General features: G+C 42.1%; 1 protein-coding gene across 2 annotated transcripts in view; it reads left to right on the top strand.

Moving 5' to 3' along the window:
- clybl (citrate lyase beta like) overlaps window positions 1-14,464 on the top strand; it is a 77,640-nt gene that overhangs the window by 51,234 nt on the left and 11,942 nt on the right. For both annotated transcript variants that reach the window (XM_037789626.1, XM_037789627.1), the window contains exon 3: window positions 8,456-8,644. In XM_037789626.1, the coding sequence (XP_037645554.1) occupies window positions 8,456-8,644 (189 nt within the window). The remainder of the gene's footprint in view (window positions 1-8,455; window positions 8,645-14,464) is intronic.

Below are 14,464 nucleotides of genomic sequence, written 5' to 3' on the forward strand. Positions count from 1 at the left end.
ATACATGACCTCAGTTCAATGCTCACTGTGTTATTCCAGAGGACACTGAAAGATCTGCTCTCCATTTAAGTGGATTCAAATGACTAAACTCTTGACGGAAAGAGCTCCTGGGAAATAATGTTAGCCGCTTGAATTATGAATACTGAACATTTGTATTTAGTGTGCGTGTGTGCGTGTATTTACATCCGTGTATATACATGTTCTTGTGTGTGTGTGTTTGTATACGTGTGCGCTCAACACCTCCGAGGACCCAGGAGACTCGAGAGAAACTCCCAGTCAGGCTGCCAAGACTCACAAACGGGATGTGAGCCGCTCAGCCAGAAAATAGACCCTGTCGCAGCCAGATCAGAAAGACCTTCACATCCAAACCTTACTGTCTGTCACAGTGTATGTGTTAAGCATCATGTGTCGGGTATCGATTGGAGTCCTTCGGGAGGGTATGATAGGCGAACGAGAGGTCAGGGTGCATAGGAGAGTGATGACAGCGCTGTGATTAGCATTCGTTGCTCAGGAGCGGACAGGGCTTGTCCGTTGTTGGAGCACAGAGAAAGTGGATGGATTTAAAGGAGTAAAAGTTTTGAACATTTAACCTCGCGTGTATTTTAGATATCAATAAAATCCCTAAATTACATTTGAGCTTTCTCAAGTATCTTCTGAAAGACACACTCATATGCGGCTGATCCAGATACCGCGGGTTAAGGGCGAGGGTTGAGGCCGAGCGAGGGATCGGAAAATGCTGAGACATAGAGAACAGAGAGGCCCTCTCTCCTTCTCTCATTATCCTGTTACACTCTTGTGTTTTCACTGGCAGAGCCGCGGCCCGCACCACTCGGTGCTACGTGGGCCGCGCAACGCAACACTTGGAGAGTAACCCCCAGTAGGAGGAGTGATGATGGAGAAGGCGACGAGGAGAGGAAAACATGAAAAGAATGGGAGGAGGAGGAGGAGAGGAATAGAGCAGATGTTGGCGCATGATGGGGAAAAAAATAAGCAATGCTATGCTGCTCTTATTTTGCAAGAACTTTACTTGAATTGGCCGTCTTAATGGCAGGGCACGATAAAGTAATCGGATGCCAGCTAGATATTTGAAACCATTTTTAAATTATTTTCTACTAGCCTACTGCTACAAGAAATAAAATCTATATAGATGAAAGAGAAGAAGGAAAATATATAAAATCAGTTTAATTTGCAAATTATATGAAGTAAGATACACTCAAGGTTAATGCAGTAATCTAAGTAAGAAACGGAAATATAAAAACTGTAAAAATGGGAATAAATCAAGTTTAATAAGCCTTTTTACCAAAAAGAAGCACCACGTTTAGCATTGATCAGAGGGGGTGTGTGCAGGCCTCCAGTCAAAGCTTTGCACAGTCTGATTCTCCATCGCTCCAACATGCTGTCATTGTCCATTTGTTGTCTTCATGCAATTACAGTGGTAGCACTTTTCACATGTGGCCTCAAGACACGTTTTCAGTTTACTTGTTGTGTTTTCACACCTTCTTCACCTTATTAGCACTTTGGTCACATAAACTGATTATGACACCAAGTTGAGAAGAAATCTATCCTTACAAGGATCTGCCACACCTTCTTTTTCCATACATTAGTAGCTTCAGTTTTGCACTCAATAACATTATAGCAGATTCCTAACAGATCTTTTTGAACAGATCTTGAGGTCATGAAAACAGCATTGCATATTCTAAAGGTTTTTTGTGCTTCATTAACATTTTTTCCACATTTTAATTGACAAATTTTTGCATTTTTATAAAATACTCTCCTTTTCTGAATTTACTCTACTTTAAAGCTGGGGTTGGTAGCGTTCTTCAAAAACATTTTTTGTTATATTAGTTGAAATTCTCATTACATCCCGACAGCAGTTAATAAATCAAATGACAGGCATATTTAAATTTACACAGAAACATTAACATTAAGGGTTTAAGATGGTACATAAAAAACACTTATACAAGTATTAGACTATATTACACACCTGGTTTATTCATCAACCACTTCTTTTAATTTTGCTTAATGAAGTTTGACAAAAACAAGTAAATAGATTTTTTGTCAGTTACCTTTTTTCTTGAAAGGCAAGAGCCTGGAAGACGTTCAAATAGGCAGTAAGAAAAATAAAATAAAAACGTTAACGTGATACTTCGCCGCAGAGTGCTGTCCCATTCGTATTTCTACCATTTTAGCCCTTGCAGCCTCTCACACTCAACTAGGTGACGTCAGTCAAGTCCCTGAGGGTTCACTTAAAGCCTTAGGGGGGACATTGGGCCTTAGTGTCTCTGACTTGGCGACTTTCTCGCTAGATTTAGGGACTTTTGGAGCTTGTGCTGCCAGCTACTTTCATTTGAAAAGAGTTTGCAACAATGGGCTGGGTTTTTCGGTTGACTAATTGTTTTTAAATCTAGTGTACTCTTGCTAGTTTCTCAGCATTACGGACCCTAGCTTTTAACATGGTTTTGTCATATGGTAGGGCTGGGCAATATTCTGTCTGTGTAATCATATTGCTCTAATGTTGTTGTCCAGATATTTGATATGTAATTAGCTGTATTTAAAAGTAAAAAAAAAAAAAAAATAATGCTTTTTTTTTGGTTTTGCTAATGAAACACATCAAGTGAAACACATCGAGTGAAACACCGATATTCTTTGTTCCTTAGTTATTTTTGACCTTGTGGATTATTTACTTCACTCCAGCCATAGGTCGTGCTCTATTTTTATTTATTTATTGCTTGGTATATATTTCCCAGTCCATCATTTACTTCGCCCAGTGCCTCATCAGACATCAGCATGTCAAACTTTATATTGTTTGGAGTACACTGGATATTGTTTGTTATTAAAGTCACTTAGATACCTTTTAATGGTGCTAAATTCGAAATTCAGAGCATTAATGTAGCAGCAAACAACTATTTGCAATGCTGTGTGCTTTGTTTATGTAGCCGGTCTGGCTGCACGTGCATGCTAGTGCATGTGAGTCCCAGTGAGCATATGCCACTGGCTAGTTAATCGCCGCCGCTCTGCACTACACTCACACAGCGGTTACCACCGATAACGCCGTCACAACCCTCCGGTTCCCCCCCAAGGTTAACATTGTTAGCTCCGTCAACACTGTTGCTATTGTTTGCACGGTCAGCGCTGTTAGCACCATTAGCTTTTATCACCGTCAGCTGTTAGCACCATCAGCTGCTAGCTGCCAGCTCAGCCATCGCCATGTTGAGAGCCGTGTTGAGGCAATCCCTCATCTTAGATATGCTCTGAATTTGGAATTTAGCTCCTTTTAATAATAATCTTAATATCTTAAAATCAATCATTGATTTAGAAGAAAGCTAATATAGAGACATCGAGTTAAGCATGATTATTCCTGTGTTAGTTCTCTGGGCAAACAGTCCTATGTTGGTTCATTTGAGACAGCTGTACTGGGAGTTGCAAATGAGACATGAATCACTAGGAAGCAAACGGATGCATAATCACTAATGAACAAAACTCTAAACAATTTTAATTATGCAGAGAATATACTAAAGATACTGAACAATGAGCCTTACCTTAGCCTTGGGAATTAATTTCCCCAAAAAAAACATTGCAATACAGCTTGTAATGAACTGTAACCAAAGAGCCGTAATGAGCTCTTTTCATGGCTAATTAAAGTGAATAAATAGTGTGTAATAACTAGCTGTTCTTCCACCTCAGGCTGTCAGTTTTGACCCACAATGACAAGCAAGTTTGGTGATTTACAAATCCCTCCTTCTCTCTCCTGCTAGTTATGTCTTGTTGTCTGTCCTGACAGGATAACGGATAACACGGTGTGCCTCCAACTGACAGGAGTGAAGGCCCGAATCTCCTTCTGCTACGTCTCAGTTATCAATGTAGCCTGAATTAGTCAGTCATCTCACTCCAGCTTTCTGGAGTGCAGCGTGCCACTTGTCAAAACCCATCCGCGATGACTTGAAGCCTGCTAACACACACACACACACGCCGACACACACATACTGACAAAGACAGAGGAAACAAATGTGTACACAGTCACACTTCAGGCAGACAGCCTTCACCTGCGGTAGTTTACAGCTCATTTTAAATGGCATCGCGAGTTGCACAGCAGGATGCAAAACGCCAGCTCTCAAAAGGTAAAAAAAAAAAATGGAAAAACAAGTACGCTCATTGTGACTCATGGGTTCCCACTCTTTTCACACAAAACCATATATATATACACTTCCAGAATAAAAGACACAGCACTCACACACACAGAGGCACTATTTCAGTGATAATGTTAATGACTTTTTTATGTTGTAAATGATCCTGATTTATACCATTATTATCTTTTATGTATTTTGCTTTTTCTCAGGCTATTGATACCCACAATTCTTATTTTCTTGAGCAGGGGTTCAACCCCTTCATAATCACCGATTTAAGCTACTACCATTGTACTCTTAGATGCAGCTGGAACTATTCGTATTCTAAAAGTGTTAAACCTAAATACTTCAAACCTGTTTGATAGTGAAAAACCAAAACACAGTTCAATTTGAATCATGTTTACACCACTTTGTTTTGCCCTGATATTCCGGGTGCTTTTGTCATCAGATGTCGCTTTAGCTTGGCCGGCTTGGACGCATTTTGGTCTCCTGTCACTGTCGCCCGATATAACTGTCTTCATATTTTCTTAATTTAGCTAGTTTGGGCTTAGCGTCACTTAACTATATATACTGAAATATTTCTCTATGCTCACCAGCTAGTTAGCTGGCTAATAAGCTAAGCCAAGCAGCAGCAGCAGGAACAGTTCATTGCTCCCTGAGTGAAGTGACTGATTCATGACAGATTGACAATGTGACAAGAGTTTCTATTGGCCCAAAGCTAACGTGCGTGGAGTAATGGACACAATATGTTTGTTTTTTTGGTGCATGGTTTATAGCAAATTATTTCGTGGACCCCCTGACAGAGTGCCACGGACCCCACTTTGAGAATCATTGTAGAAACATAGATTCCACCCCTTCTTATGCCTTCTTATTCTCTAATACACATTTCATGTCATGCAGACCTTTTTTATTTTTCCTCATTTGTTATCCAGTATGTACAGTAACAACCAATGCCCCGAGATCTAATTCAAATTGAATGAAGGGACTGAGAGAGTGTGAGTCTACACCCAGAGGCGATGTTTGACGTTGCTTGTTTCAAGCCGCATGACGGCGGGGCTGGACATCCATGATCTGATGCTGGAGAGGAAGGCCGTCCCGCTGTGGACTGTACACACATCGGTTTGGACGCTCCAGTCTGATGTGGTGTCTACAAGGCAACAGCCATGCTGCGTCACGTATGCACAGCACTCTGTAGGATCCTGGGCGTCGAGGCTCAGGCTGTGTGTTAAGGAGCTGACCTCGCTCTCTGGAAGGTCAGCCTCTCTGCACTTGAAAAGCCTCTCGCGCGCATCTACGCGTTCGACGGCCCTGCCCGCCTGGCCGACCGCTCGCCCGCCTGCCTGCCGGTGTGTCAGCCTCTAATGATGAGGATGATGGAGGGAATCAAAGAGGAGATGGAGCTGACGTCGGGGCAAGCGCTCCATGGGACACCAGGTGATTGGGGAGGGAGCTTTGAAGCAACTTGTTGGATGGCTGTCCATTAATGTAAAATATCTCCTTTTTCAAAGGGCTTTATTCAAGCTCGGAGTAGCGGAGCCCATAGGGGTCAAGGTGTCTGGCGGAATAATATCTCACTTTACAGAGAGAGGGAGATAAAAGAAAGGATAGTGCACAGTGACCTGGCCTTCTCCTTAGCCATTCCCGGTGTCATGGTTTCAGCGTCGCAAAAAGGGAGAAAAGTGCAGGAGACAATCCTTGCAATGAGCGCTCTCTGGTTACATTAAAAGAATTTTATACATGCAGGCTGCTAGTATGAGGCTGAGGTTGGAGCAGGAGACGCGGCCCTCTCCAGTCTATTTGATCTGTGAATGTTATAAACCATGCTTTTTGATCATTTCTGGCTATTTATTTAGTTTGGTCAGGGATCAATGGTGACTCCTCTTGGCATTACGAGGCAGCCAGCGGTTCTCACAGATCAATTTTCTCCAGTCACCGTGAACCGGGGAGGGACAGACAGAATTTAATCCACCAAGTAGCAGGTTTATGAAGAGTGAATTATGGCTGCGTAAATCGCCCCGTCCGTTTTAAGTTACCGCGGTACAGTTATGGGGCTTCCATCTTGGCTTATGAGAGAGGTTACAGCAGAACGCAGTCAGAGATCACAGCGCTCTCATCGTATGGTGTGACGATCTCTCTTGTCTCATTCAATGAGGCGACAGGCAGACATAGATGACACGCAGCAGTCCGGCCCGTTCGTGACCCCTATTAAATCCGAGCAAATCTTTGATATGTACTTTGATACCATATTTTATTGATACAGGAGGGGTGTTGGTAATATCAAGTACAGTTCTGCATTCCAGGAGATCAGAGCGAGAGCTGTTTTGTCTCAGAGGCTGTCCCGTGACCTTTGAGGGGTCCCCGTAAGCTCACATACAACTGAACCTTTAGTTTTTACAAGAGATTGTGATGTATGGGCTCTCCATGTTATATCTGTCCACGGTTTCTCTTTCATGCACACATGACTTCAGTGATCGGCCTGCCAACGATCTGCTTGTTTAGATATTCCACTCAGATGTTTTTGTGCAGTAAATCCAAAGCATTTGCATCACATGGCATGAGGCCACATTTGCCACCATCAATCGGTGCCATATTTTAATTACCCACATTTCATTTCATGAATAAGCTTCTCCAAAATCTTTCTCATCCAGTAATTAGGGATGCACTGATCCAACTTATTCAGTCCCGATACCGATAGCGATACCTTGGCATTGGGTATTGGCCGATACCGAGTACCGATCCGATACCAGTGTTTAATTAATAAGTAATATGCCTCACTGTGTGGAAGTGCCTGGGATCATTCTTTTATGTGTAAGGCAACAACAGGCTTGACTAAATATAAATAAACCCCCGACAGAGCAATCGCATCACCCTGACGGTGTTTATTTCGCAACAATCACCCGCTAGCTGTACATTATCCTGCTTATTACACGGCTACTTTCTTAAGAAATCAATTATTTGGCCCAAAAATGGTCTGCCAGAGTCCAACATCAGAACTGAGCCCATAGTAACGGACTGTAGAATGCTGATTGACCAATCAGAATCGAGTATTCAACAAAGCCGTGTAATAATTATTATTAAAATAATAAAAAAATCATACACCAGAAACTTGGTAAACAAAATCTTCAAAATGAATGGGAATTATTTACATTAATTACAATTCAGGTGTAAACCTTTTTAATGCAGCAACAAATTGGTCAAAACTTAAGCAGGAATTCCAGTATATGATGTATATAGTATATAAACATAGAATTTAATTGAATAGATTGCATTGTCACCGATACCCGATCCAGCTATTTAAGTCAGTATCGGCCCGATATCCGATCCAGTATCGGTATCAGTGCATCCCTACCAGCAATCGGTGTCAGTTTTAGATTATTTATTTGTTTTTTGAGAGAAATTTTTAGTAATATAAATGAAAACCGAGGAAGGGGAAATATCCCAATCTGAGCATCTCCACAACACACGCACACACACACACACACACACACACACACACACACAAGCACTCAAAGGCTCCAGCCTCTGATCTGACCTGACAACTCCTAAGCTACCGTTTCCTCATGCTGCTTAACTCGGACCACATTTCTCCCAGAGAGCCTTCTCTCCTCTCACTAGCCGGACTCTCTCTCCCCACTCCGTCCCTCTCTCTCTCCGTTCCTGTAGCCCGGCATCTGGTTTGAATATAGCGGCGTGTGCTACTGTGTTACTGATAGAAGTTGGGACTGTGCATAGGCTTCTCTTTGATTTCTCCATCCTCCTCAACTCTCTTCCTGCTCGACACACACAATGCCTGCATTGAGAGAGTGTGCAGCGTGCGTTTTGTTGATTTGTGGCGTACTGTATGTAGATAACTGCTGTCGAGGCAGAGTGCAGGTGTGCTGTGTTATTTTGTTCTTTTAATATGTTAAAGTTTCATCTTTATTATTTATTCCTAAATTGATGTTTCAATTACCTAGTATGATGACACATTATTTGTGTCTGCAATGTGTTGTTTATTTTTATGATCATGCTTAATAGTCAATTTAATTCATGTAGCAACATTTCCTTGGAGGAAATTGGACTTTTATTGCATTCTTCAACAATTTATCCTGTACTGTTTTTGCTGCTTCGCATTCATGCATATTTTTGTAAATGTTGAATGGAGTTAGAACAAATCACCAGTTTTCAACCTTTCCTTTTTCGCTCTGTTTAGCATTTTTCACGGTAACTATGCTAGCTTTTAAAATGTTGCATTTTGATATCTTAAAACTCATTTATTAGTGATTCAAAAGTGCAGTCTAAACATGAAATAATAAGGATTTCTGTCTGTGTTTTATGTTCCCGTGGTGCAGACAGAGGCCAGAGAGACTATTCCCAGGATGTTGGCAGAGCTGGACCTGGGCCGGACGGAGAAGTGTGTGAGGGTGAACTCGGTGTCCAGTGGCTTAGCTGAGGCTGACCTGCAGGTCATCCTGCAGGCTGCGGTTCTCCCTCCTGCCATCATGTTGCCCAAAGTGGAGGACACGCAGGAGGTGCAGTGGGTAAGTTCCAAATATTAGCCCACCTTATAAATCTTGCTGAAGCTTTCCAAAAGCGATATAAGGCTGAATGGAGTAATCTGAAAGAGACTTTTTCAGAACAAAAAAAACAAAACAAAAAGTTGCAATACATGCAAAAACTAAAAAGACTAAAAAATACCCATGACTCTTCTCTCTTTCACCTCTGGGTGTCTTTTAAAAAAAAAACACAGTGGTGCTCTTACACAAACTCATGAAGTAAGAGGAAACCACGGGAATCTTCAAAGCAATCATAACAAACTTTTCCATTTCCCAGTAAAAAGTGGGAATCGATCCCTGTGGCAGGACTCGGGGACAGACGGGGTGTTTTTCTTGGCCGCTGCTCAAGAAACGGATGACATTTCTTCGGATTAGCTTCAGAAGCCCGATAGCTTTCTGTAACAACACAAACGGTGCCTTCTGCCACTGCTGAACTTACTGCAAACCGCCGGGAACAGTGTCATGTTGTGGCTAAGAATTGATTTAATCAAACTTAAAGCACTCAGCCAGACAGGTATAATGAATAAAAAAAACATGCCGTTATTCATGCACACCCTTTGAATATTCTTGAATATTAAGACGAAAGGCTATCGTGGGTATCTTGAAGATCACAAACTGAAGGTGTAGAAGTACAAAATCAAAAGCTGGAGATGCCTTTGACTTGGTACTTAAAGATCTCTCCTCTTGTATCACAACAAGATTTGGCTGATTTGCACTCTTAAAATGGTTATTGGTAATGCACACATAAAATAACTGTTAAACAAATACGAATTGATTGGCTACTTTCCAGTGTTTTGAAGTGGGATTGTATGAGTCAGTGTATTTCCTACAGTAGATGACAGTCGGTAGCACGCCCCCTGTTTGGAGAAGCAGACAGGAGTACCAACACAGGAGCAAAGCAATGTACTGTTGTGGACGGGGCCGGCAGCAAAACGTATTTTAGCCACCTAAAAGAAAGGCTCACCCAAAAACATCGATATCCGTTTAAGTGTACGCTATATTTAGACTAATTTCACTGCTTTATCTTGCCGTCACACAGCCCTCTCCGACGGGGAACTGAACTGAAAGTGAAACTTATCTGTGCTCTCTTCAAAGTCAGCAGACTCCATTGACAAAAACAGTATAGATAAGTTTCACTTTCAGTTCAGTTCGCAGTCTGAAAATATTCCAAATACAGTGTACACTTAAAGGGATATGATTTTTATTTTTGGTTTGCTAAAATACATTTTCCTGCCCATCCACAGCAGTACATTGTTTTGCTCCTGTGTCGGTACTCCCGTCTGCTTCTCCAAACTGACGGTGTGCTGACCGTCATCTACTGTAGGTAATACACTGACTACGGATAAGTACCTCATACAACCCCACTTCAAAACACCCAAACTATCCCTTTAAGAGGTGTTTGTCTGGGCTTGGTCATCCCTCTGGCTTTCTATAAAGTGGCGCTGTACGGATGTCAGGTCCCGAAAGGTCAGGAGACAGTGACATCATTAATGCGGGCCTTTCTGATCAGCTCCATATGGTTCACTCGCCGGGAGCCACCAGGTTACTGTCTCTGCCTTCTGCACTGTTTGTGTCTGAATACAGTTCAAAGGTTCTATATTGAAGTTGCTAAATAAGTTTGTTTTTCTTTTAAATCTCTCTTTGCACACACTTTAATACGGGCCAAGCTAAGCATTTTTTTAAGTGGCTGCTTTGCTTTTTTAAAATAAAGCTTTTAGTATCGTGTCAAACACTCAGAAGTGATTACACAAGAGGAGAAATTTAGATTTGTTTAGAAGAAAGGTGAAAGGAGGGTGTCTTGTCTGGCTTTTCCCTAAGTGTTACTACGCCTGCCCGCACACACACGCATATACACACACTCATACATGGTCTTGGGGCAGGAGCAGGAAGTTTTTAACTAGTGGTTTTAATTAGAACACGTCTATTTCCTGCTGCCCTTTCTTTCTTCCAAGTATAATTGCTGACAGGTGTTCACTAATTCTTTCCCTTAGCTCAGCCGTTTCTCCCTCCGCTACTTTTCTTCACTTAAGTCAATTTTATTCTGCATTAATTTCCTTTTAAAAAGAAAAAAAAACCCACTGTTATTATTATTATTATTATTATTATAATGCTGAAAATCGCAGTCAGCCCGTTGAGAGCTATAAAATAATTGCCTGCTTATGTATTTTTTTTTTTCTTTTCACACTAAAGCTTTGCTGCGAAAAACACTCCGAGTGCTCACTGTAAATCTGTTTGCACATCGGATTTACAGTGTGTTTGTCGGGGTGTTTCTGCATCAGCAGGTGCGTGTGTGTGTGTGTGTGCTCCCGAAACGGTCGAGCCAAGTCTGCAGCTCTGGATGGGACCTTCATTCATTCGTGTGTGCTCATCTAATCCCATCTTTGTCCCTCAAACTTTCTCCGTGTCTTCTTTACACATGCTTTTCTCTGTGTCTGTGTTGTAAGCATGTGTCTGATTTTCCCCACTCTTGTAAGGCGGCGCAGTAAATCCCTCACTTGTTTATTTTTCTCCCCTTTTTTTATTGATATTAGCACAGGAACCTCCAGACTGATTTGTCGCTAAAAGATGGACTTGCTTGTTTCCCTTTGTGTGGAAACCTTTAGCTCTGCCTTTCTCCTCTCCCCCCGGCCCTTGTGTGACTGACAGGCCTTATTGGGCTATAACAGGCGTAACTCCCTCCTTTTGTCCGAGGACAATTCTCACACAGATTCGGAGCCGTGCGCATTCTTTGCCCACCGCACTATTTGGTGTGCACTGGGACCGAAAGAATCGCGCCCTGTCCCGCTCCTCCTCCTCCTACTCCTCCTCCCGTCCCCTCCCCTCATCCCCTTTCTCCGCTTCCCCTCTGTGAAATGAACACTTCAGCAGGCCGGAAACATTTAATCTGGCCCCCTTTTGAAGAAAATTAATTGAAACTTGTCCCACTATAGCCTCCTTTCTCTAGCACCATCTCGCCCTCCTTCTCTTTTCAAGATTGGGTGGCGAAATTGTCAGAGGGGCTTGTTTGTAGCGTGGCTTTGAATGGCAAGAAGAGGTGTTATTTCTTCTTTTTTTCCCCTTTTCCTTTACTGTTTTTTTTTCCAATTCGGTAGTGAATAACATCTTAAAGGGTGCTATAGTTTTGAGAGCCATTGGCGGCTAATGGTTGCTGTATGCGCCAGAGGGACAATGCACAAGCACTATGGTAGCTCTTATGCAGTGCAAATCAGGCCCTCAAAGTGTATAATAGCTGAAGAGGAGAATACAGCAGAAGGACAGAAACATGTAATCAGAGAGGCTCTTCTAGCCAGTGGTGGCGCATTGAGCTGTCATTTGTTTTCCTTCAGCACAATCCAAACAGCCCGCTCGGATCGCCGCGGCCTAGTTGTAGGGTTTGCGTGGCGGTGGTAATCTCTGTGTGTAATATCAGCTAGGTCTCCCCCCACAACGAGCCATATCTACCTAGTTTCCTCTGTCCCAGAAATAGGTTTATCTATACCCTCTTTTCACACTCCCTCTCTCGGACCCCCTTCCACCCCTTCCTGTGTTTGCGAAGGAGGGGGGGATATTATGCTAAGCCCCCAGCGTTAGTTTTTATGTTGCCATAGCAGCCTTGCTCCCACAGGGTTGTGACCTCAGATGATTACAGTACAAAGCCTATTGGGTCTTGAAAACCTCTTTGAAGATGAAAAGTCTTTGATGGTTTGTATTTATGCAAATCTCTCAGATATGATTTATCCAACTGAGATTGAATGGAGAGATGATTAAAATTGCCCCTATTTTTTTTTTTTTTTTGAAATCCTTCAATGGAGGGCCCACTCTTTCAGTTTTTTGAGAACAAGAGTGGTGAGTGCGAGCGAGACACGGGGTTGTTTCGCTCTTCATTTAGGAAAATAGCAGTGCTATACCTGAGGTTATTTATATCTGTCTTTTTTTTCCCGGTGTGTCAAAGAGGGAGCGAGGAAAAGGAGAGGAAGGAGGGGGACATGGAGTTAGACATTTCTACTCTGAGCTTTTGCGCCCTCTCCTCTCCTTTTCTTTTTTTTTTTTTTTTTGACTGGCTTTGAAAGGAAATATCTGACGGAGGGGGCTTTTGTGTGTTTCCAGATGATAGATTTTGGAATTTGGGGGCTACCCCACTGGCAGTCCAGGGCTAGCTGTGAACTGGTCTGTTGGAAAAAATTGAAATGCTTTGGTCTTCAAAGAATTAAACTTGGTTTTAAAGCCCTACTTAGGTGAGCTCGCATATTAGCAGGAGTCGTGCAGAATAAAGGCCTCAGCAAAGTGTCACATCACACTGGTGATTGTTGCTCCAGTCTCCCTATTCCCTGCCATGGAGGGGGGGACGCAAAACAGAATAATGTAGGAGTAAAACACACTCAAAGACATCCCAAATCTTGTTTCTTCTCCCCTTTTTCGGTATTTTGTTTCTTCTTTGGTTTGCCGTGTGTGTGTGTGCGTGTGCACGTGCACATTTACATGTGTGCACACTCTCTCGGGGGAGACGCATGCTGTAGTTGCGCGGAGCCTGTGAAAGAAGGTAGAGCGGAAGACTTCAGACGAAGGGGGGGAACCCTGGTGATAATGTAAAATATTTCATTTCACTTTGCTTTTGTTGCCGCTCTCCTGTGCTCGCTCTCTGCGCTATTTGAACCCTCATGGATGTGTTTCTCAGTAAGGACTGAAATGGGAACAGTGCACGTAATAAAGGTGTCAAGATTCATATCAAAAGTGAGTTTTTTGCATGTTAAGATTTTCTCCCCCCCCACCCTCCACCCTCTCTCTGTCTCTTACCCCACAGTGGATTTTTGAAAGATGTGTCATATTTCTTACTGCTGAACATTTTCTTCTCCCAGTTTTAAATTCATCCTGACTCAATAGCTCAGTGTCTCAGTAGGAGTTTCCTGTTTTTTTTTCTCATTCATATAACTAATAATGCATTGATAAGTAGTCCATCGAGGGTGGCAGCTGCACTTTACCAAACAGTGGAGCAGGAACTTGTGATGAATACAGTCCACCAGAACATAATTTGTTTCTTGAAGATCTGTGCATGTTATACACAATATCACAAATGGATTTAAGCTTTTATAAGTCTGAAAAGTATTTTTTTAGGGCTGTCAATCGATTAAAATATTTAATCGCACATTTTTATCTGTTCAAAATGTACCTTAAAGGGCGATTTGTCAAGTTTTTAATACTCTTATCAACATGAGAGTGGGCAAATACGCTTTCTTTATGCAAATGTATGTATACATTTATTTTTGGAAATCAATTACCAACACAAAACAATGACAAATATTGTCTAGAAACCCTCAGAAGAACTACATTTCGCATAAAAAATATGCTCTAATCATTAATCAACATGGCAAACTCAAGCCCAACAGGCAACAACAGCTGTCAATGTGCTGACTTGACTATGATTTGCCCCAAACTGCATGTGATTATCATAAAGTGGGCATGTCTGTAAAGGGGAGACTCGTGGGTACCCATAGAACCCATTTTCATTCACATATCTTGAGGTCAGAGGTCAAGGGGACCCTTTGAAAATGGCCATGCCAGTTTTTCCTTGCCAAAATTTAGCTCAAGTTTGGAGCGTTATTTAACCTCCTTCACAACAAGCTAGTATGACATGGTTGGTGCCAGTGTATTCCTCAGGTTTTCTAGTTTAATATGATACCAGTACTGTGTTAACTTTGACAGCCCTAATTGTTTTTTATAACAAATGCTGTAGAGGATATATGTGCTCCAACAAAGCACAAACATCTAATGAATATGACTGCACAATGTAGTGAGAACAAATGGCTTTAGGAGGTTTTTTGTTCTCTA

Source organism: Sebastes umbrosus, chromosome 13 (genome assembly GCF_015220745.1).
Source record: "Sebastes umbrosus isolate fSebUmb1 chromosome 13, fSebUmb1.pri, whole genome shotgun sequence".
NCBI lineage: Eukaryota > Metazoa > Chordata > Actinopteri > Perciformes > Sebastidae > Sebastes > Sebastes umbrosus.